Below are 22,600 nucleotides of genomic sequence, written 5' to 3'. Positions count from 1 at the left end.
TTCCAACGAGTCAGCCTTCACATCCAGTTACCACTAATCAAATCCAGACACTGATGGTTTCACACATCACATATTTAATCCTGACTCTGCCCTGGTTTACTGATATGGGAAGTCAGCACAGAGCGGTTAGGTTAACCTGTACACAGCCGTATACCTTGTAAGCCCTGAGAGCCGAGGCCCTTTAGCCCTGGAGCACCTGTGTCTAACCACTTCGTATTCACATCTACTTACGGGATGTTCCAACGCAGAACGGAGGAACGGGCCACACTAGTGCGCGTGCGCAGTCCACCTTCACGTTCCCAGGCCAGGCAGGAGCCTGGGGCGGTGCTCGGCGCTCCTCTGAGGATGGCGCTGGGCCTCGTCGTCCTAGCCCCTCTTTAATGGAGTGTGGTTTCCATCGCTTGCATCATGCCCTGACCTTGAGCAAGACGCAGTAGTAAGGGCTCCTGATGTGTGACCCTGGAAGCTTCCCTCTCCTGGCACTCACCCTCCCCCAACACGTGCTCTCCCTCTGGCTCTGGCTGGCCTGCCCTCGGTGCAGCTCCTCCCCTTCCGGGTCTCATGTTATCATCACCCCCACCTAGCGTGTTATGTACATTTCTGTACATAAGGTGGGGAGACTGAGGCTTACAAAGTGCCCATGGGTCCCTTGACAGTTTAACTCGAGGAGCCCCGTGTTCTCACCCCCAGGTCTAGACTCCTGACCTTCACAATGGTCACTGACCTGGAGACCTTTCCAGCCTGTCCTAGCCCCCATCTCTCTGCTTTCAGACCTGCCCTAATCCACTGCCCATCTCCCTGCACAGGACGTTCACCATGGCAACGGCACCCAGCAGACCTTCTACCAGGACCCCAATGTGCTGTACATCTCCCTTCATCGCCATGACGACGGCAACTTCTTCCCTGGCAGTGGGGCTGTGGATGAGGTAACCACATCTTCCGACCCGCTGACTCTCATGAGTGGCCCTAACTCTCTTTGTCACAGCTAGGTGTGTGATCCTGGGTAGGCTGCTGAGCCTCTCTGATCCTCCATTTCTACATTTGGAAGAGAAGGGGCTGCATGAGCTGCTCTTGTAGCACTGACATCCAGGGGTTCCGCTCCCGGTACACTGCTCTCTTCACATCTCTCCTGCCTCCTGTGTTCCAGGTGGGAGCTGGCAGCGGTGAGGGCTTCAATGTCAACGTGGCCTGGGCTGGAGGTCTCGACCCCCCCATGGGGGATCCTGAGTACCTGGCTGCCTTCCGGTGAGCTCACTAGGGGCCCAGAGGAGGCCTGGCCCAGTAGGGCCACCCTCTCCTCCCCTTTTCCAACAGCACCAGGTTGGAGGTGATGAGGTGGCTTGTCAGCTTGTCCTCATCTAATCACTAGACATTATAAGCCAGCCCTGGAGTGGGCCTGTGGACTGAGACACAGGGAAAGGCATGGTTACACTAGACTCTAGGGGCATCCAGTCCCTGTGGGAAGACAGGAAAACAGACTGAAAAGGTCAAGGCATACTTTATAATGTCACACGCTACCAAGAGCCAGTGTTGAGCTGAGTGCAGGGAGACAGGCAGGGGGAAGTGAGCAGAGCTGCTATGTTAAGGCGAAGAAAGCTGCCTGGAGGAGGTGGACTTTGCATAGGAGCTGAGAAGCCTAAACTGTGGAGGAAGAGGGAAAACAAGCAGGTGATGTCCATACTGGGGTCGTTGCTTAAGAAAAGCCATTCTAGAAGGGGGACTTGGCTCAGGAGCTGTTGTGTTCTGGGGGTTCCTAGATTCCATTTGGAGAAAGAGAAGCCTGGAAATAGGTCTCCGTATACTTTTTGGGAGTATTCTTAATGGGAGTTAATTTTGTAGGAGCCTTGGGCTGGGGTTCCTGGCGTCTGTGCACCCAGGGTCTTGAAGGACAGTAAAGTGGACCCAGGGTTGGGTGAGGGATGAGGAGGGGCTGGCAGGTGCAAAGGATGAGCATGGATCTGGTGGCCCAGGACCTCAGAGGATCTATTGCCCGGGTCAGCTGTCAGGTGGTGAGTGGTGACGTGTGGCCGACTCAGTCCTAAGCAGGTGGCAGCTGAGTGCTGAGTGTTTCCGGTGTTGCCCTGAGGCTTTAGTAACCTGCCCCTTCCCTGTGGCCCTGCCCACCACTCCCCACCGAACACAGTGCACCAGCTCCTCTTTCATCCCCTCATCCTTGGCTCCTTCCTGCCTCTTGCCAGTTAAGAGCCCTGGGTGGCTGAGTCCTTAGGCTGTACCAGGGACATGGATGGTGGGCCAAGGTCGAGGAAGCCAGAGGCATCCGCTCATCCTTTTGGGAGTCCTGAAAGTAGGGTGCTCCCCCGTAGAGTTGGTGGGAGAGGACTGGGCCCAGGCAGGGCCCTCCACCTCCGCTGCCGGGCAGCCCTGCACAGCCTGTGAGCCCCCCTTCCCCGCACACAGGATAGTCGTGATGCCCATCGCCCGGGAGTTCTCTCCGGACCTGGTCCTGGTGTCGGCTGGGTTTGATGCTGCCGAGGGTCACCCGCCCCCACTGGGTGGCTACCATGTTTCTGCCAAGTGTAAGGAGGGCCCCGGCTAGGGGGGCGGCAAGGGCATGAAGGCTGGGCCGGGGGGGTGGGCAGCGCTGCCCAAGTCAAGAGGGAGGTGACGGTGGCTGGCCCAGGGCCATGAGCATGGGACGGGGATCATGCACAAGTCAGGTCGGTTCATTGAGGAAGGCCTGAGTCACACCTGGGGACTCAAGTCCCGCAGACTGGAGGCTCGGTCACAGGACTTCTCCCACCCTGTGTCCTTCCCAGGCTGGGCGGGCAGCTTCTCCTGGGCAGGGGTGGATGGGGAGGAGCAGAGTTCTCAGAACAGAGGGAGCCCACTCAGCAGTGCTGAGCCTGGAGGACAGGGAGGAATATGGTGTGTCTCAGTGGAAAAGACATGGGCTGGAGTCCCTACCCCGGGTTCGAGTCCTCGCCCTGTCACTTACTAGCCACCCTTAACCTCATTGAGCATTCAGTGAGGCACACTAATAGGATTTACAGGGGGTTCCACGTGAAAGCCATTGGTAAAGTAGAGATTTGTCACCTGAGTCACTCGTTCTAAGGGAGGAGCCAAGCAGGGAAATAAGAGAGGTAGAAAGGGCTCCCCTCCTCTACCCCGGCCCCTCCTAACCCTCCTCATCCACCTTGTAGGTTTTGGGTACATGACGCAGCAGCTCATGAGCTTGGCCGGAGGTGCGGTGGTGCTGGCCCTGGAGGGTGGCCATGACCTCACAGCCATCTGTGATGCCTCCGAGGCCTGTGTGGCTGCTCTTCTGGGCAACAAGGTGAGGTGCCCGCCCTCGATCCGTGCATCTGTGGGGCAGGCAGTCCAGTTTTCCCAGGAGCAGCCCAGGGAGCAGGCAGTTGGGGCGCCTCCCTGGGGGCTTGCAGATGGGCAGGGTAAGGGTGGCCAGGCCCGGACTGAGGGGAACAGAGTGGATGCCTCTTCTCTGGGTCAGACCTCAGGTCAGTGTCCCCTGCCCCAGGCAGAGCCAGGAGCACATGCGTATCTGAGCCTGGAAAGCGAGGGCCCTGGGATGGGGGAGAGCTGGGCCTGTGGGTCACTGCGAGGCAGGCAACTGATGCATGCCTTCTTCTGTAGGTGGATCCCCTCTCAGAAGAAGGCTGGAAGCAGAAACCCAACCTCAACGCCATCCGCTCCCTGGAAGCTGTGATCCGAGTGCACAGTGAGTGTGGAGAGAGGACACGGCTGACCCCAGACTTGGGGAAAACTCGGGGGTCTGTTGCCCCCAGGGACCAGAGCCCCAGGTCTTCCAACCCCAGCCAGCCCAGGGGAGCTGCTGCTGCTTCGGAGTAGGCATTCTGTAAAGTACCCCATAGTAATGCGGGGCAGGCGCCCCCACAGGTGAATACCCTCGGAGCCTTCCAGATGGACCCAGCAGGGATGGGCAGACGGTGGGGACCAGGCAGGACTGGCTTCCCTTCCCCAGCTGCTGCCCTAGGCCGGGGCCCTGCCCCCAGCAGCACTCAGGCCTCGTTTGTGGAAGAGCTGGTTCCCACCCTGACCCTCAGTTCTGGCCACAGGGTCTTAGGAACTCCACCTGCTTTGGGAGCTGAGTCCTAGGTTAACCCCACATTTGGAAAGCACTTTAAATTTTCAACTTCAGCTAAGCATCTATGGAGCACTTTATATGCTACCCATAATCTGTGTAGTGTGTGTGTGTGTGTGTGTGTGTGTGTGTGTGTGTTGCTCAGTCGTGTCCACCGCTTTGAGACTCCATGGACTGTAGCCCACCAGGCTTCTCTGTCCATGGAATTCTCCAGGCAAGAATACTGGAGTGGGTTGCCATTTCCTCCTCCTGGGGATCTCCCTGACCTAGGGATCAAACCTGGGTCTTCTGCATTGCAGGCATATTCTTTACCATCTGAGCCACTAGGGAAGCCCCATGATCTGTGCTAGGGATACAAAATGAATAAAACAGATTTCCCGCATCTGGGCCCAGCATGGGGTCATACATGACACTGAAGATGCTGCTATACTTGGCATGGAGCCCTCACAGAGCTGGCCAGGCTCTGTGCTGGGCATGTTCCATGGACATTATTTCTCACAACAGTAGGCAAGATGGTCATGTCCACGGTCTAGATGGGGCAGTGGGAGCCCCAGGCAGATAAGTGACTTCCGACGGCCACACAGAGCGGCCGCAGTGTTGGCCAGCTCTCCCTTCTGTGTCCTTCCCACCTCCCCTGTCCTGTGCTGGGCTGAGCATTGCTGAGGTCTTCATGTGAGGGGGACCCTGCGCTCCAGGAGGCTGGGACTCAGGGCTCTATGAGGTCACTGTGATGCAGACCCCATCCAGGGGAAAGAGGCCCAGATGGTGCTCATGGGAGTCCTATACCCATGGGAATGGGTCAGCCGTAGGGCTGGGGGAGTGGCCTGGGCTTTGTGAGAGCTCCTCACAGCACACTGAACCCTCACTTTCTCAGGGTTGTGGGGATCAAGTCGGGGAGGGTGTTGTGTGGAGGTGGAGGCAGCTGAGAACTGAGCCCATGCTGAGGACACGTCTGCTACTCTGGGCCCTTGGCCTGAGATGTGCAGCCTCGGTACCAGTCTAGGACATGTGGCTGGCGGGGGGAGCCTCGTATCCCTGACCCTTCTGAACCAGCTTCTTGTCCAGGTGAATACTGGGGCTGCATGCAGCGCCTGGCCTCCCGTCCAGACTCCTGGGTGCACAGGGTGCCAGGGGCCGACGCAGAAGAAGTGGAGGCAGTGACGGCGCTGGCATCCCTCTCCGTGGGCATCCTGGCTGAAGAGCGGTAAGAGCCTGGGCTGACAGCCCCTCCCCTGCGGGGATCCCCCCAGGTCCCGGCACAGCCACTCCAGGCTTCTCAGGAAGCTGGGCCCCGGCCCTCCCTGCAGCCCCAAGCGCTCTGGCAGCACCACCCTTGTCCCGCTCCCAGGACCTCAGGGCAGCTGGTGGAGGAGGAGGAACCCATGAATCTCTGAGGCTCCAGAACGGATCTGCCACCTGCTGCACCCCGCCCCGCCCCACCCCACGGACCTGGTTCTCCTCCAACTTCTGGCAGCAGTACCGGTTCCCGGGGTCTTCAGAGATCCTTCGGGCAGGTAGTCGGGGCCAGAGAACAGCCTTGACAGTCACCCCAAGGACCCTGAGAAGGCCCGGGGTCTAGGACAGGGACCAGAGGACCTTGGAGAAGGCAGGCTGCGCAGCCAGCCGGGCCCCGGTAGGCCTCTCCCCAAAGCAGAGTCTACCCCTCTGGGTCCCGGCCCCCAGCTGGGCCCGGCTCCTCAGGACCGCACAGAGGAGGACTGGCTCAGCTGGGCCCAGCCCGTAACCACTATTCTAGGCTCTGTAGACCCCGGACTTTGCACACAGCCCCAGGCTTCACACAGAAATGTGAACGTGGCCTCTGCCAGAGTGGCCCTTCCTAGGCTCTGGGGGCTGGAGTCGGGGGAGGATGGTTAGGAGGAGCCGAGGGGTCCCATGTCCCTGGGTGCAGGGGAGTTCCTCCTCTCCTGCTCCCTCGGATGACTCTGGAAGCTTCCTCCCCACCACGGGGCAGTGAGGCAAAGCCCCCTCTGAGAGCAGGCACGGCAGGCCTCCCATCTGGGCCCTGCCCCTGCCAGAGGACTCCCTGCGTCGACCATCTCAGTGCCCTGGTGGAGCAGACAGGTGCTCTTGGAGTTCCGTGCTTCCTGATCCAATGGTGCCAAACCCTTCATCTCTCCTCAGAAGCACAGCATGACCCCCCCAGGGCTCCCTCAGTCACCATGCCCCGCCTCCATGAGCCTTCTCTCTTTCTGGGGTCTCCTGGACCCCAGCTGACTCTTGCCCTACATAGGACTAGCTTGGCTGAGGGGAGAGTGGGTGGGAGAGTGGATGGAAGACATGGGGGAGGGGAGGCTACCCTGGCACAGTCTTCGAGGCTTCTGGGGTTGAGGCCTGGGGCCAAGAAGGAAAGTATTTGTGTGTGTATGTGTGTGTGTGCGCGTGCATGCACGCGTGTGCGAGTGAAAGAGAGGGAGTGTGTGTGCGTGCAAGCGCGTGTGTCTTCCCCAAGACTATACCCTGTGTATGTATGCATGTTTTTGTAAAAAAGAAAAAAAATGGAAAAAAATCTGAACAATAAATGTTTTATTTGCTTTAAAGGTGCATGTGAAAGGGCCTCCGGGGGATGAGGGGTGGGCAGTGGGCCTGCAGCTACACAGCCGTTTATACCTGATTTGATGTGGAAGAGAAGGGATGGGTTGGGCTGGGAGGCAGCTCCCTCCAGCTCCTTGATCTGTGGCAGCTGCCTTGCAGGAAGAATCTATCCTGAACCCACCCTGGCTGCCCCCGCCTGCCCCACCTCTGGGTAATAGGGAGGCGGCAGCTCTGGGTCCACAGACAGAGGACCGGTTAAGGGGTGGGGGACATGGAGGCCTGCAGACGCACTCACTCGGGCTTCCCTAAAGAGTCTCAGTCCCAAGCGGGACTGGTAAGTCACATCAGGTAAGTCACCTCCTGGGGCCTCTGTTTATCAGCTGAAGTCTCCTGAAATAGACACTGTTGGGTTCCTGCCTGCTCTAATGTACCTTGACTCCTTAAGCATCTACTGAGCCTAGAAGAGAGAATGGTGAGGAGACAGGACTGGGCACGCTCACCCACTGTGAGGTGCTGGGGCTGCCGGCACCTATCTTTACAGTGCCGAGATGGCCAGGCTTCTTCAGGCAGCAGAAGCAGCAGCCTCATTAGCTAGGATCTGGCCCCAAGTCTTCGGAGCCTGGAGAACACAAGGAAAGCATGTCCATCCCTTCTGTCCTGGCCTCTTGGGCAACAGGGACTCAGTCCCACAGGCATCGCTGAAGCTGTGCCCGGGGGCATCCTCACCCTGGCTGGGGGTGTGCTGAGGGGGCTGGAGGAGGAGTGCTGGCCTGGGGGTTCCCCCATGGGGAGTCCGTCAAGTAGGACCAGAGGGAGAGAACCTCCTCTGTTACAGAAATGGCTTACTTATGAGACACCTGGAGAGCCCTCCCATCCCCACCCTTCCCACCCACTGCTCCCACAGTCCATCCCGCAAGAAAGCTCTGGAGGCTGCTGATACAAATGGCTGCTGTACTTCTGCTAAAGTGACGGTGACACAGAAAAGGCGAAGAGCCGAGGGCAGGACGCAGCGGGTGGGAAAGCGGCGGGCCGTGCAAAATGGCAGCCGAAGAAAAGAGTGATGCAGCCCCTTCCCTCCCGAGTGCGTGAGCCCTTGGGCCAGTGTATAGGCAGTAAAGCAGATTTTGTCCTTGGGAAGGGAGATTTTGAAAGAGAAAAAGCTCTCATGAAGGGCAGCTGGCAGGGGCAGTGGGGGTGGGCGCGTCTGGGGGCTGCAGTGACTCGGGTGCCAGGAGGAGCAGGTGTGAGAAGGCTGAGTGGAAATGTTGGGCTATAGAAGCCTCATTTGAGAGTTTCTTCTAGCCCAATCTGTGCTGCCCTCTTCCCCAAAGCCCTTTGGGGGGCAGGAGCACCTCCCCCAAGACCTTGAGTCTGGCCTCATCTGGGGCATCCTGCTCTGATGTACGTGGTGAAGGGGCAGCGGCTCTAGCACAATCTTGGAGCCAGCGCTGTGGGAACAGGGTGGGGAGAGGGACACTGAACTCCCCCCCGGTCCCCAGGCCTTGGGAAAAGACAGCCAATGTCACCCACCCCTGGGACCAATGAGTTCAACTACCTGACACTTGGGGGACACAAGGATGGGGGTGCTGGGGTTGGGGGTTGAGAAGCCTTTACTAGAGACCCCTTATTTGACCTGACCTCCCCAGGGTCCCACCCTGCCTGAGGGAAAGGGCCCAGGGCAGCAGAGACCATACTGCCTGCCCCTGGGCCCCAGGCACGGCCCCCATTGCCTTGACTGTAGCCCTGGCCTGCTTACAAAGACTGCCCGCTGAGTGCTAAGAAAATAGAGCCACGTTTTAAAGGTCTAAAGCTGCCCTCCAGCCAGGCTGATGAGCAACACGGCGGGGCCCCTCCCCACAGCAGCCAGGGCTCCCCCAAAGGGGACAGGACAGCTTCACAGACACCATCCGTCCTCCTGCTGTAGATTTTCCGCCTCAGTTCTGGGGTTCCCAGGGGGTGTACAAGTCCACCTGATGTCTCAGAGGCTGAGTCCAGGTCCTGAGGACCGTCAGGGTGCAGAACCCTCATCCCGTGGGGTCAGAAATCGCTGAGGATGCTAATGTCAGCAAAGTCAGCCCGGTAGCGGTGGGCGTAGAGGCTAAGCAGGAAGGCCCACTTGAAGGAAATGAAGCTCCAAACACAAGAGAGGTAGTAGCTGTTGGGGTCTGTGAGGCCTGCAGGGCAGAAGAATCCAACTGTGACTCAAGAGGACCTTGCCCTTGACCCCTAGCCACCATGCCACAAGCCCCGGGCCATTCTTCCCCACAGTCTCCAACAGAGGCTGAACCGATCCAGTGGAGAGATTAGGTGCAATAGAGGTTCCAGAGCATTCAGAGTTTGCTAGCAGGAAGCAGTGGGGATGAGGCTAGGTCAGGGCCGGCTAATCACAAGTCTGTATCATCATCCACCCTGCTATTGTGACACTGACCTTAGACCTCTACCTTCCAATCTGCTTCAGCATCGGAGAGGGCAGGAAGGGCCTTTGGCTACTTGCTTACTGCCGCCACCAGGGGGCGCTCCCATCCCGGAGCTGGGCAGGAGGCTTAAAGGTACTGCTAACCGCACACTCCTGGATGCCGACTGCAGCTCACATTTACCCCTTCTAACCCAGAGGTTGGGCGGTGGGGGGGCAGGAGGGGGGTCCATTCTCCCCACTTTAACAATGAGAAAACCTCGGTACAGGGAAGTTAAGTGATCTTCCCAGTCCTGTGGGCATAAACGTTGGACGTAGCAAGGTAATCTGGGGTCTACTGAGCGCCCCACCCCGCGGCCCGCCCACTCTCTGCCCCGGCGGAAGCCCTTACTCTGGTGTCCAGTGATGGCCAGCACCAAGAAGGTGCAGAACGTGGCGACGGAGACGGCCGAGAACAGCACGCCCACGAAGAAGAAGCCGCGCAGCCCCTTGAGCCACGTCCTCCAGTAATCCTGCATGTACATCACGTGCGTCACCAGCACCCACAGCGCCAGCACACCTGCCGGGGAGAGACCGAAAGAGGCTCAGGCGGGGGCCCTTCCGTCCTCACATGCCGACCCCCAGGGCCCTGCGGGTCCCCCCAGACCGGACTGTTCTCACACACACACACACACAAAAAAACAGTAAGGTAGTATGGGCCTTTTCTCTGTCCCTGTTGAGCGGAGTTTGCTGGAGTCCACAGTGGCCTGCGATGTAAAGAGGACATGAATGCAAAAGCAGCTGAGAGATTCTGGCTGCCTCCCAGTAAACCAGACATTAAAGAGATTTGCAAAAATATGAAACCATGTCGTTCTTCTCCCTAGTTTTTTGTTTTGGAAAACCTGAGTATTTCTTACCAAAAAAAATGTTACTTATCACAATGTTATTTTTAGTATTATAGTTTAAAATGGTTAAGAATTTTTAATTCCTCAGTATTAATTTCTAATACAGTACATATTGATAGATATAACCCACATCAACAAAATTTCCTTGGGGTTTCCCCACATTGTAAGAGCATAAAGGGGTCCTGAAGTCAGAAAGTTTGAGGACCACTGCAGCCCAACCTGCTTTCCAAGGACTCCCTACTACCCAACATGGGGGCCACAGATGTGGGGGCATTGCTCCCACCCTGGTGCTTCTCTTGGGCTTCCCAGGTGGCTCAGCGGTAAAGAATCTGCCTGTGATGCAGGAGACACAGGTTCAATCCCTGGTTCGAGAAGATCTGCTGGAAAAGGGAATGGCAACCTACTTCAGTATCCTTGCCTGGAGAATCCCATGGACAGAGGAGCTTGGGGGCTAAAGTCCATAGGGTCACAAAGAGTCAGACATGACTGAGTGACTAGCACTTCTTCTGATGCTCCTGCTCCCTCACCTTCAGAGGCCACCACCACCACATTGAAAGGCTAATGGCGTGGGCAGTGGGGCTCTTCCCAAACTCCGTGTATTGGTTTTATGGGATGGGGAGGCCCAGTGGTAAAACCCCCAGGACCACTCAGTGCCCAGGTGGCCTTCTTCTTGCTCTTGGCCAGACTCCATTTTATTTAGTTATTTGGCTGTGCCATGTGGCATTCAGGCTTGTAGTCCCCTGACCAGGGATCAGTCCATGCCCCCCAGCAGCGGAAGCGTGGAGTCTTGATCACTGGACTGCCAGGGAAGTCCCCTGCTAGACTCCATTTCCTAAGTTGTTTGCTGAAAGGGCAGGCCAGTTGCCCCCAGCCGGTTGTAGGTTTGCCCTCTGGGCCTGGCTGGGCTCTTCCCCTCCAATGCCAGCTGCCAGTCAGCCAATACAATGAGTGCCCTCTGTGCCAGGCGCTGCCTGCCACCGCAGCCCAAAGAGAGAAGCAAATATTAATTCCATTGGCAAGGGTCTGGGGCAGAGCTGCAGGGTCCCAACAAGGGAGGAATGAGGAATGAGGCAGAGTGAGCTGTGTGGAGGCTGCTGTATCCTGAGAGTCAGGAGGCCTTCCAGAAAGTGAGCCGCACACACTACATGCAGAGGGGCACTGGAAGGCTGGGGGAAGCGGTGGTCAGCTCTGGCAGGGGAGAGAGGGAGGGGAAGCAGATAGGGAGATCGGGGTGGGGGAGAATGTTTTGACTGAATCTACGATATTTAAGGGAGTTCACTAAATTGTCTATCCCTTTTTATGTGCCTGAAATATTTCGTAATATTTTTTTAAGTTGGGGGAAAATAAGAAGGTGGAGGGGGAGTCATCACAGATCTCTGCTCTGGTTACCACCTCAGAAGCTGTCACAATTCAGGCAGCCTGGCAAGGGACAGAGAACAATGAGGCTGCCAGCCAGGAAGCCTGGGCTTGGCACTGCAGGGCTGCTCATGACTCTCAGAGCCTCCACATCTGAAAGAAGGGATGCCCGAAGTTCCCACCAACCTGGAAACTGGGTGACACAAGGCTCCCCGCTAGAGAGGACTCACCTCTGCCAACACCTGCGGCTTCCTCTCCCATGGTGTTTGACCCACGCTCAACCCCTACTTCCCTCAGGGGTTAGGGACATGGAATGTGGCCCTAGAGTCAGGTCGAGCCAGGACAAGCATGTCTTCATCCCTGCCTAGGCAGGAAGCGGGTCCAGGTCAGAGAAGGACAGAATACCAACCCCCCGGCTTCTGCGTATGTCTTCCATGATCTGAATGGATGCTGTGCTTGTCACCCTTCCCAGAAGTCTTTCCCAATCATCTCACGTGCATCCTAAGTGTTCACTGGGGGAGCTGTTTGGTTTCTTAAAGGGCCCTAGGAAGGAAGGGTATTGTCACTATGCACATCCAAGCAGCCGTCAGATGGGCACCTCTGTGACAGCCCCACTTGCCCTCTGTCACCATGGAGGGGCTGAAATAGATGACTGTCTGATGTTTTACACTTAAAGATTCTGGAAGCCAGCTTAGGGGAAAACTAAGGAGGTCAGAGCGATTCCCCTGTGACTCAGCAATTTCTGGGTTAGGAAACGCTGAAATAAGGGCCTGTGAGATGCCCTCTCTTAGTCTACTAGCTGCGCTCCAATGGTGCCTCCCAAACACCCATGTATCCACCCCCACATCCACCCATGTAGCAAAAAGGGCAGAGCAGGAAGAAGAGGACGACCATTCAGGGTGTTCCAGATCCCAGCTCTCCGTTAATAAGCAGGCACAACCTGCCCCCACCTCTCACTTCCCCTGCTCACAGGCCTGGCCTCCAGATAAACACCAGCCACATCTGGAAGCAGGCCCATCCCCACTCATCCTGGTTCGTGCCTCTGCCCATAGAAGAGGGACCACCCCTAACTCCACCCAGGTGGTCAGTGAGGCAGCAAGAGTCCCCAGGGTCCCTCCCTCGCCTCAGCCCTGCTCCCTTCCCTGGGACACTCTAGACTGCAGGAAGCCTGGTCTGCGTGACTTGGGGCAGAGCGGATAGTTTCCCCAGCCAGCTGCGTGTCCATGCCAAACCTCACTCCTTGCTCCAGCCCATCTGCCTCAAGGAGTAGGGCCCTGCTTGGCTTGGGGCATCAAAGGCACACAGCTGGTCAGTGAAAGAACCCCCAGTGGCTGGGTTAGAGGTGAGGAGCCAGGAGGAGACTGGGGGGCCCACGGGGAAACGCAGACGAGTGAGCCACCGAACATGGGGCCCTCTCTGTTCCCACACCCCTCTCCCCACCCCAGCTTCTCTCACTCAGCTCACGGGAAGAACCCAGAGCCCACTAGACACCCAGCCAAGCTTTCCAATCTTACTCTATTTTGGTCTACTAGACCTAGAGTCAGTCTTCTTTCCAAGGGTTCCCAAGCAAAATTATTTCTCCAGCTTCTCAAGCCACTTCTTCCCAGACAACCACCAGGATCAGGGAGAGTGGATCTCCACCCAGGCACATTTTCCCAGGGGCTCCAGGAAACCAGCACCCCCCAGCAGCCCCACCCGGCACACAGGGGAAGGAGTGCGCTGGGGCTGCCCTCTGGTGACTCGGCAGTTTCTGAAAATGCCAAGTCAGAAGTGGGGTGCTCACAAATCTGCTGATGATTCACCCCCAAAAGAGGAAGAGGCTGACTGGCTGCAGACACTCTCAGCACCCATTCACGTGGAGCGGGCGTGTGGCCCTCACTGCCCCTCCCCCACGCTGTGGCCCCGCTGCTGCCACGAGGGCCACAACCACGGCCCCCGCTACCACCGTCACTGGGCATCTTCAGTTCTGCAATAGCTGTCAGGGAGGTGCCAGGAACCTGCCCCAGCTGTTGCCACCCTCACACCTCTCCCCGCACGCAACTCCATAGCTGGCCTGTCTCGGAGGCTAAGGGATGTCTTCAGGGAGGGAGAGAAGGCAGGACTGGGTCAGAGGGAAACCCTGGGACTCCCCAGGGCTTCCCCCCAACAGGAAGCTGCAAGATGGGTGATTCAGGGAGAGGACAGACAGCTGTTACATTCTAGACCTGAATGGGGGCCTCACACAACACGCCTGTCGGCAGCATCTCCTCCCATTCCTAACAGAAGAGGAAACCGAGCCCAGGAGGCATCGATGTGCCTACGGTCACATGCCTCTATGGGGCTCACTCCATCAGGTCAGACTCCACACACCCAGCTCAGATTCCAGGGGTGGCCCTTCCTCCTCACCCCCAAGCAGCCCCCTCCTGTCAGGTCTCATCAGGGCAACCCCTGGGTCTCACCTGAGGAGTCACCCCCCCATCCAGAGGGGAAAGCAGCAGGGCCGAGGGAAATGGGAATACTCTACAGGGACAGGAGAACCAGGAGGAGCATGGCAGGTGGGGGGAGCGGGGTGCAGAGCGGAAAGGGGCCAGGGGACTGCAGATAACTGAGCAGAGGTGGGCAGGCTCCCCCCAGGAGGACAGGAACCCACAGGTGGGGAGTCCAGGCGGGCATGAGGAGCAGCCCAGCCGGGCACCCACTCACCTTCCTTGGAGACCCCCAGTGCTCCTTGGCATTGCTTAGGCTGCGGTAACCTATGCCCCTCTTACAAGGCAGAAACCCCACCTCCGTTCCTTCTGTATCCAGATCGTAGTCAGTAAGCTTCAGGGCAATGAGCAAATCTAGTTATTTTTAGTTAGTCCATTTAGGGCTCTTTTGGCAGAGTTTAGTTACCAATAAGATCATCCTAATGTAGAAGCATTATCCTCACATGTACTTTTTTCCCAGAGTGCTTTCCCACACATATTATTTCATGGAGCTGTGTAACCCTGGGGAAGCTATTTATTTACACTAAGCCTCAGTTTAAGCCTGACCTGTAAAATGGACACAGGAATAATGACTAACTAATTAAGGATTAAATGAGATGACAGAAGCAGTTTGCTTAACAGGGTGCCCGACACATAGAAAGCGTTAAAAAAAAAAAAAAGTGAGCAAGTAGAAAAAATATGTTTCGTCTTCTCACCAACTCTACAACACAGAGAGGTGAACAACATGCCCAAAGATGCAGAGCGAGCACAGCATTGGTAAGCACGGGACCTCCACCAGCGCGCTGACGCTCTCAACACCAGTGCTAGCCTCCTCTGCCCTACTGGAGGCACAGAAAGGGAGGCTGGCGGGGATGAACAGACCTTGGTTCAGGAGCCACAGCAGAAGGGTGGCACGGAGACACCGACGTGGTGGAAAGAAAACGTCAGTTTCCCTCAGACCCCTAGCGCAGTCCTGAGCCCCCGCTGAGGACTCTGCCAGGGCTGGGCTCCACCCTGGACGGAGGCAGCCGGGCTTCCCCGGGAAACCCAGCCCTCCTTTCCACTGACTCCTTCTCCGCGCTCACCCAGCCTCCAGGGAAGGGGCGCGGATCCCCCAGAACAAGTGCGTGTGTGTTTGGGTGTCTTCACACCTGGCCGCCCATTAGGAGGTGGCGAGGGCAGCGGGCGCACAGGGGCGCTGTCACCGAGGCACAGGGTGGAGAGCGGACGGGCTAACCTGGGGGCTGCGGGGCTGGTGAAAACGGCAGAGGCGGGACATCGGGGCCCTGGGCCTGGGGCAGGCATTGGGTCCCCGAGGACCCCTAGGGATGCCCAGAAGCCCGGGCCCACGCGGGGCCTGCTCTGCCCACGGCCGGTCTTGGGTAAACACGCCACCCACTCCCCGGGGAAGCGCCGCCTGGGAGGAGCTTCCCGGAGCAGCCGACGGCGCCTCCCCGCAGCCTGGCGCCCGAGCCGCGGGAGCCGGACCCCAGCGCCCCCCGCGCGCCCCGGGGTACCTGCGAGCCCCCCCATGGCCGCGGTGCCCGGCTGTCTGTAGACCACCGTCCAGACGAGGAAGATGGAGAAGCCGGCCACGGAGCTGAGACCCGAGTAGGCGGCGCGAAGGCCGAGCTGCAGGCGGGACGGGGCCATAGGGCTGCGGGCTGCGGGCGCCGGGCGCGGAGGGCGAGCGCGGCCGCTGGTCACAGGTGCAGGGCCCGGAGCCGGAGCGGGGAGCCGGGAGCCGAACCGGAGCCGCCGGCCGCCCGCGCTCCGCCCCCGGCCCGCCCCCTGCGTCGCCGGCACAGCGCCCTCCCCGGCCGGAGGCCGCCCGCGCCCGGAACCACCGCGGCGAGCGCGTCCTGGGCTTGCCTGCAGTCCGCTGCCCGGATCTCTTGGGGATGCCGCCTAAAAGGGCAGGTTCTGGGGCCCGTCGTCTGAGCTACCGTTTCAGGTAGCTTCTTCTGACCTCAGACTCCTTCCCCTCAAGGACAGCTCCTTTCTTTCATCTCCACAAGCTTACCCCTCCCACCCAAAATCTACCCGAATGCCACTTCCATCAGAGTCAGACAAAGCCAAAGAAGAGACTGGAATCTGTAGCAGGTGTGTGCTGAGCTACGGCTGCGGGCCCAGCGCCATGCTGGGAGCCCGCAGAGAAGATCAAAATGTAGCACACGGAGCCCTCAAACACTTATAGTGGAGGAGGCTCATCGTATACTGGCACGAAGTAAGTATCCAATATACCTTGTATTTATTTCTTTTCCCTGCTGTAGCAAATTACCACAGATCTAGTGGCTTCAAACAACATAGATTTATTATCTCACAGTTCCCTAGGTCAGGTGTCCAAAAATGGAACTCAGAGGGCTAAAATCTAGGGGAAGGCAGGGCAGCCTTCCTTTTGGAGGCATGAGGGAAAAAGCTGTTTCCTTGCATTTTTCAGCTTCTAGAGCTGCCCACATCCCTTGATTCCTGAGTGTCTTCGAAGCCAGCTCCATCTTCAAAGCCAACAGTCACACCACCTCGACCTCCGCTTCTGTCATTACATCATCTTTACTTTCTCACTAACTCTGTGGCCTCCTTCTTTTCCCTTATAAGGACCCTTGTGATTAAGAACCTGGATAATCCAAAGTAATTTCCCCATTAAGATCCTTAACTTAATCACACCAGCAAAATCCCTTTGGCATGTGAAGCAATAAATTCACAAATTCTAGGGATCAGGACACTGACATCTTGGTGGCCCATTATTCAGCTATCACATCTCTCTGGAATGTCATCTCCATTAACAGCAACTGTGCCTCTTTCATTCACACCAACACATAAAAGAGTTTCCAGCACATCAAATCCCCTTGGTAAACATCTGTTGAGTGGATGAATGTGAGTGAATGAAGGTAAGAATTAAATAACAATAAAGGAGATCATATTCAAGAAATCTAGTCAGGACATGATTAGTTGCCAAGTGAATGATGTAAACCACATTTGCCTCACTCTTTTTTTTTTTTTTTTTGGCAGCACTGGATCTTCATTGCTTTTTCACAGGCTTTCTCTAGTTGCAGCAAGTGGGGACTACTCTTTTTTAGGGTGCAGGGGCTTCTCATTGCGGTGGCTTCTCTTGTGGAACACAAGAGAAGAAGGCTCTAGCGTGCCAGCTCAGTAGTTGCGGCCGGGGCTTAGTTGCTCTGAGGCATGTGCGGTCTTCCTGAGACCAGGAATCTAACAACATTGACAGGCAGATTCTTATCCTCTGAGCTACAAAGGAAGTATTTGCTTCATTTCTGAATAGTCTGGGGAGCTTCTTAAAAAAAAAAAAGACCCCAGAATCCACCCCTGCCTTATTAAGTTTGAATCTTGGAAGTATATATTTTTTTTAATGAGAAGTGATTTTAATTTGGTGAGCTCGGTATCCAGCCGTCCTTTGGGAGCTGCTGATGGAGGGAGTTACTGCTGGCTGTTCCGAGGAGGGAGCAGGCCCTGTGATCCAGAGTGCACTGCCGTGGATGACTTCAGAGTTGGCCTGCAGGGCAGCACTCCACACAGTGGGAGCAGCCTAGGTGACAGCCCAGAAGGAAGAAAGAGCGTGGCAGGTTTGGGAAACTGTAAGTAGTTTGTGGTCTGTGGGTGATGTAAAGGGTTTTGAGGTTGGAATTATTCTGAATGAAAATGGCCTTGCTTGCTCTTCTTAGAAGGTTTCCCCCTCTCTGTGGAGCCAGGGGAGGGAAGTAACAGTTCTGTGTTTAAGAAATGTGGCCAGGGTAATAGTGTGAGGATGAACTTCCTTTGAAAAGACCAGAAAACAGGCCATTCAAATCCTTCATCTCCCTATGCTTTAGTTGTCCCATCTGTAAAATGCAGACAGCTGTGTTTTTCGCTTCAAAGTATTTTGTGAGGAGTCAGTGCTTAGAAGAGTGACTAGTATGCAGCAGGTGCTTCATAAACACCAGCGAGTATGGTTAGTAGCAGTGGAAAGGCTGTGAGGGCAAGAGATGGTGAGGAGAGAATGCAAGGTGGTTCAGGCTGAGTCAGCGAGAATGGGGAAGAGGGAACTGATTCAAGAAATATTTATGCTATTTGAACCTTAAGGTCAGGTAGCAATTAACTAGCTGGGCAGATAGAAAGGAGGAGAGCAAAAATATTTATGAATGCACATGTCAGGACTATTGGAAAGGAGTGAACAAACTCGTTACACTAGAGAGTGAGGTTGTGCAAGAAAATAATGAGAGATAATTATGTAACAGTAGCTTGGGCCCAGGATATAACACAAGAAGATTAAAAGCAGGCTGAAACTTTGGCTTAACTGTGAAAGCAATAAGAAGCTGTTGAAGAATTTCATGCTCAGATGCGGTTACCACTTACTATGTCACATGAGTAGGTTTCCCCTAACTCAGGAGAACTTTCTGCCCAGAGGAAAATAATTTTCTATATCTGCCCTCTCTACACTGGTAGCTACTGGTCACATGTGGCTGTTGAGTATTTGATATGTACCTAATATGACTTTTGAACTGTGGTGTTGGAGAAGACTCTTGCGAGTCCCTTGGACTGCAAGGAGATCCAACCAGTCCATCCTAAAGGAGATCAGTCCTGGGTGTTCATTGGAAGGACTGATGCTGAGGCTGAAACTCCAATACTTTGGCCACCTCATGCAAAGAGTTGACTCATTGGAAAAGACCCTGATGCTGGGAGGGATTGGGGGCAGGAGGAGAAGGGGACGACAGAGGATGAGATGGCTGGATGGCATCACCAACTCGATGCACATGAGTTTGGGTGAACTCTGGGAGTTGGTGATGGATAGGGAGGCCTGGCATGCTGCGATTCATGGAGTCCTGAAGAGTCGGACATGACTGAGCAACTAAACTGAACTGAACTGAATATGACTGAAGAACTAAATTTTTAATTGATTTTAATCTAAATGGCTACACATGGCTTATTGTTGTTCAGTTGCTCAGTTGTGTCTAACTCTTTGTGACCCCATGGATTGCAGCATGCCAGGCTTCCCTGTCCTTCACTATCTCCTAGAGTTTGCTCAAACTCATGTCCCTTAAGTCAGTGATGCCATCCAACCATCTCATCCCCTCCTGTCACCCCCTTCAATCCTTCCCAGCATCAGGGTCTTTTCCAATGAGTCAGCTCTTCACATCAGGTGGCCAAAGTATTGGAGCTTCAGCATCAGTCCTTCCAATGAATATTTAGGTTTGATTTCCTTTAGGATTGACTGGTTTGGTCTCCTTGCAGTCCAAAGGACTCCCAAGAGTCTTCTCCGGCACCACAATTCAAAGGCATCAATTCTTTGGTGCTCAGTCTTCTTTATGGTCCAACTCTCACATCCGCAATGACTGCTGGAAAAACCATAGCTTTGATTATGCAGCTTTTTAATATGCTGTCTAGGTTTAATATACTGTCTAGGTTTGTCATAGCTTTTCTTTCAAGGAGCGTCTTTAAATTTCGTGGCTGCAGTTACCATCCGAAGTGATTTGGGAGCCCAAAAAATAAAATCTGCCACTGTTTCCACTTTTCCTTCATCTATTTGCCATGAAGGGCTGGGACCAGATGCCTAGTGGCTAGTGGCTACACGTGGCTAGTGGCTGCCATATTAGACAGCACATTAGACAGTACGGGAACCTCTCAGAATCTCTGCTGCTCTATCTGCAGGGTGGGAATGAGGTATAATCAGCTTGTTACAGCAACTGAGAAATATTGAGATGCCGAAGTTAAAGTACTCAACGTGGTAATCTGACAAATTATTATTGCCATTTTTGAAATCGTTGTTATTGTTATTACTGAACAGGGATAGCACAACAAAAACCATGTCTTAGGAAAGATTATTTAGACTTTATTATCCAAGTTAGATTTGATGGGAAAAGAAAATTGTAGAGGGTAAAGCATTCACAGTGCTATTTTAATGATATGATGTGGGATAAAGATCTTATCTGGGGACTTTCCTGGTGGTCATTTAGACTCTGAGCTCCCAATGTAGGGGTCTGGGTTTGATCCCTGGTCAGGGAACTAGATCCTGTATGCCACAATTAAAAGATCCTGCACGCCGCAACAAAGATTGAAGAGCCTATATACCACAACTAAGACCTGGAGCAGCCAAATTAAAAAAAAAAAATCTTAGCTGGAGAAAGGCCAGGAGAAGGGGAAAGCATGGGAGGATTATGAAGCTGCAAAGCACACAGGTGTGCATCACACATGCTCTTCTCCCCACATCAGCTTCCTTTCCAAGGGGCTTTCAGAGAGCGAGCTCTCATTGCAATCCTAACTCAAGAAAACACCACCCCCCTCACCCAACATCCCTAAGAGAGGCAGCCACTCTCCCTGCCTGCGGCAGAGACCAGCAGTGCTCACCATGAGCATCTCTTTTTCTGGCCCATGACCTACTGAATTGGAACTTTGAACACGTCCCAGTTTCCTTGCAGTTAAGTTGATGCTATCAGAGCAAGTTCTGAGCATTGGAATCAAAGCAGAAGCAATGTGCCCCATTTCCAGGCTGGACCCATACAGTCTCCTGTGCACCATACATTCCCTCTTCCCATTCTGTGATGATTTTAGAAGCCACATGTTGAAGACAGATGTGCCACATGACAGAAAGAGCCTGGGACCCTTAAATGAATGAATGAACAGAACTACCCACTCCATTCCCCAGACCCTCCCTGGTCCGTAATATGAATGAAAAACACTTTTTGTGTGTGTGCATTAAGTCACTGAGATTTCAGGCTTGTTACAATTAACCTCATTACCCTAATTTACCATCCCTCATTCCATTTCAGGTCATGTAAATATCTCTTACATGCATAACCTCTGATGTCACTTTTTTATTGGACCACATCAATATTAAGACAGACTCCTAACTCCCACCCATGGGCATCTTGTGTCCTAAGACATTTCTTTCTCACTCCTCCTAAGCAGGCACATTCCAGACATAGATCTCCTCCCACAATGCCGACTCATTGGAAAAGACCCTGATGCTGGGAAAGATTGAGGGCAGGAAAAGAGAGTGACAGAGGATGAGATGGTTGGATGGCATCATTAACTTGATGGACACGAATTTGAGCAAACTCTGGGAGACAGTAAAGGATAGGGGAGCCTGGCATGCTGCAGTCTATGGGGTGGCAGAGTTGGACATGACTGAATGATCGAACAACAACAGCACAATGCTACCGAGCTATACGCCAGTTGATTGAGTTTATTGGATGTGTCAGGGCTTCCTCCTTGCTGCTTCTTAATCCCCACATGGAGGGAACTCTGATGTCCTTTGGGATATATCCTTATTCACTATGGCTTCACCCCTATGTCCAATTCATTAGCAAGCACAGTTGGGTCTGCCCTCTCTTTTCTCTCTGTCCCCATGCTTAGTCTAAGCACCATTGTCCCTACCTACACTTCTGCAGCAGCTCCCTCACCCGTCTTCCTCTGCTCCTTCTTGCCCCTCCAGTCCACTCTGCAGCCAGCAGCTGGACTGGTCTTTTAAAGATAACAACCAGAATACAGCTCTCCCCTGCTTAAATCCCTCAATATTTTCTATAGCAATTCAGGTAAGCAAATCAGAGCCTTGCCAACTCCAACCAGTCTCACCTCTGCCCATTTCTGTTCAGGTACACTGGTCTTCTTTCTGTTTCTTGAGTGTGCCAAGGTTGTTCCTGCTCTGGGATGTTAGTAACTTTGTGTCTAGAAAGCTCTTCTCTCTCTCTTTTTTTTGGCCATGACTTGTCACCCTGCTTATTTAACTTATATGCAGAGTACATTATGAGAAATGCTGGGCTGGAAGAAGCACAAATTGGAATCAAGATTGCCGGAAGAAGTATCAATAACCTCAGATATGCAGATGACACCACCCTTATGGCAGAAAGTGAAGAGGAACTAAAAAGCCTCTTGATGAAAGTGAAAGAGGAGAGTGAAAAAGTTGGCTTAAAGCTCAACATTCACACAACTAAGATCATGGCATCTGGTCCCATCACTTCATGGGAAATAGATGGGGAAACAGTGGAAACAGTGTCAGACTTTATTTTTCTGGGCTCCAAAATCACTGCAGATGGTGACTGCAGCCATGAAATTAAAAGACGTTTACTCCTTGGAAGAAAAGTTATGACCAATCTAGATAGCATATTGAACAGCAGAGACATTACTTTGCCAACAAAGGTCTGTCTAGTAAGGCTATGGTTTTTCCAGTGGTCATATATGGATGTGAGAGTTGGACAGTGAAGAAAGCTGGGTGCTGAAGAATTGATGCTTTTGAACTGTGGTGTTGGAGAGGACTCCCTTGGACTGCAAGGAGATCCAACCAGTCTATTCTAAAGGAGATCAGTCCTGGGTGTTCTTTGGAAGGAATGATGCTAAAGCTGAAATTCCAGTACTTTGGCCACCTCATACGAAGAGTTGACTCATTGGAAAAGACTCTGATGCTGGGAGGGATTGGGGGCAGGAGGAAAAGGGGATGACAGAGGATGAGATGGCTGGATGGCATCACCGACTCGATGGACGTGAGTTTGAGTGAACTCTGGGAGTCGGTGATGGACAGGGAGGCCTGGCATGCTGCAGTTCATGGGGTCGCAGAGTCGAACACGACTGAGTGACTGAACTGAACTGAACTGAACTGTGGCAAGCGGGATGAAGTAAAAAGTAGTGAAAGTGTTAGTCACTCACTTCTGTCTGACTCTTGTGACCTCATGGATTATAGCCCACCAGGTTCCACCATGGGATTCTCCAGGCAAGAATACCGGGGTGAGTTGCCATTCTCTTCTCTGGGGGATCTTCCTGACCCAGGGATCGAACCTGGGTCTCCTACATTGCAGGCAGATTCTGTACCATCTGAGCCACCAGGAAAGCCCAGCAAGCAGGATGTGGGATCCTAGTCCTTGACCAGGGATCTAACCCACAC

At 54.4% G+C, this 22,600-nt stretch overlaps 2 protein-coding genes and 1 long non-coding RNA gene across 13 annotated transcripts in view; 2 read left to right on the top strand and 1 right to left on the bottom strand.

Annotated features, from left to right (window-relative positions):
• HDAC7 (histone deacetylase 7) overlaps positions 1-6,639 on the top strand; it is a 36,729-nt gene extending 30,090 nt beyond the window's left edge. For 8 of the 11 annotated variants that reach the window (XM_044941681.2, XM_044941677.2, XM_044941678.2 and 5 more), the window contains 7 exons: positions 807-926; positions 1,148-1,245; positions 2,419-2,537; positions 3,162-3,295; positions 3,613-3,697; positions 5,147-5,285; positions 5,389-6,639. In XM_044941681.2, coding sequence (XP_044797616.1) covers positions 807-926; positions 1,148-1,245; positions 2,419-2,537; positions 3,162-3,295; positions 3,613-3,697; positions 5,147-5,285; positions 5,389-5,467 — 774 coding nt within the window. In that variant the 3' untranslated portion in view covers positions 5,468-6,639. The remainder of the gene's footprint in view (positions 1-806; positions 927-1,147; positions 1,246-2,418; positions 2,538-3,161; positions 3,296-3,612; positions 3,698-5,146; positions 5,286-5,388) is intronic. The other 3 variants (XM_006059449.4, XM_044941680.2, XM_044941676.2) reach the window with 1 other exon arrangement.
• SLC48A1 (solute carrier family 48 member 1) lies at positions 6,611-15,498 on the bottom strand. Its single transcript, XM_006059448.4, has 3 exons — positions 15,249-15,498; positions 9,439-9,606; positions 6,611-8,808 (listed from the first exon to the last, which is right to left on the bottom strand). The coding sequence occupies exons 1-3, from the start codon at positions 15,382-15,384 to the stop codon at positions 8,672-8,674; spliced, it is 441 nt and encodes a 146-aa protein (XP_006059510.1). The 5' UTR covers positions 15,385-15,498; the 3' UTR covers positions 6,611-8,671.
• Positions 15,498-21,522, top strand: LOC112584586. The gene is made up of 3 exons (XR_003108888.3): positions 15,498-15,958; positions 16,741-17,324; positions 21,461-21,522. It is a non-coding gene; the product is annotated as an uncharacterized LOC112584586 (long non-coding RNA).
• Positions 21,523-22,600: the final 1,078 nt, after the last annotated feature.

This window comes from Bubalus bubalis, chromosome 4 (genome assembly GCF_019923935.1).
Source record: "Bubalus bubalis isolate 160015118507 breed Murrah chromosome 4, NDDB_SH_1, whole genome shotgun sequence".
NCBI lineage: Eukaryota > Metazoa > Chordata > Mammalia > Artiodactyla > Bovidae > Bubalus > Bubalus bubalis.
The sequence above is the reverse complement of the archived record's forward strand: the minus strand, read 5'-3'. Positions and strand labels throughout refer to the sequence as shown.

What these genes read in the sequence shown, in the direction of transcription:
- SLC48A1 (XM_006059448.4), bottom strand. Translation starts at nt 15,384, where the DNA reads ATGGCCCCGTCCCGCCTGCAGCTCGGCCTTCGCGCCGCCTACTCGGGT. An exon ending in GGCCATGGGGGGGCTCGCAG is followed by an intron (nt 9,607 to 15,248) that starts GTACCCCGGGGC and finishes TCTCCCCGGCAG; the next exon opens with GTGTGCTGGCGCTGTGGGTG. An exon ending in GGCCATCACTGGACACCAGA is followed by an intron (nt 8,809 to 9,438) that starts GTAAGGGCTTCC and finishes TCTGCCCTGCAG; the next exon opens with GCCTCACAGACCCCAACAGC.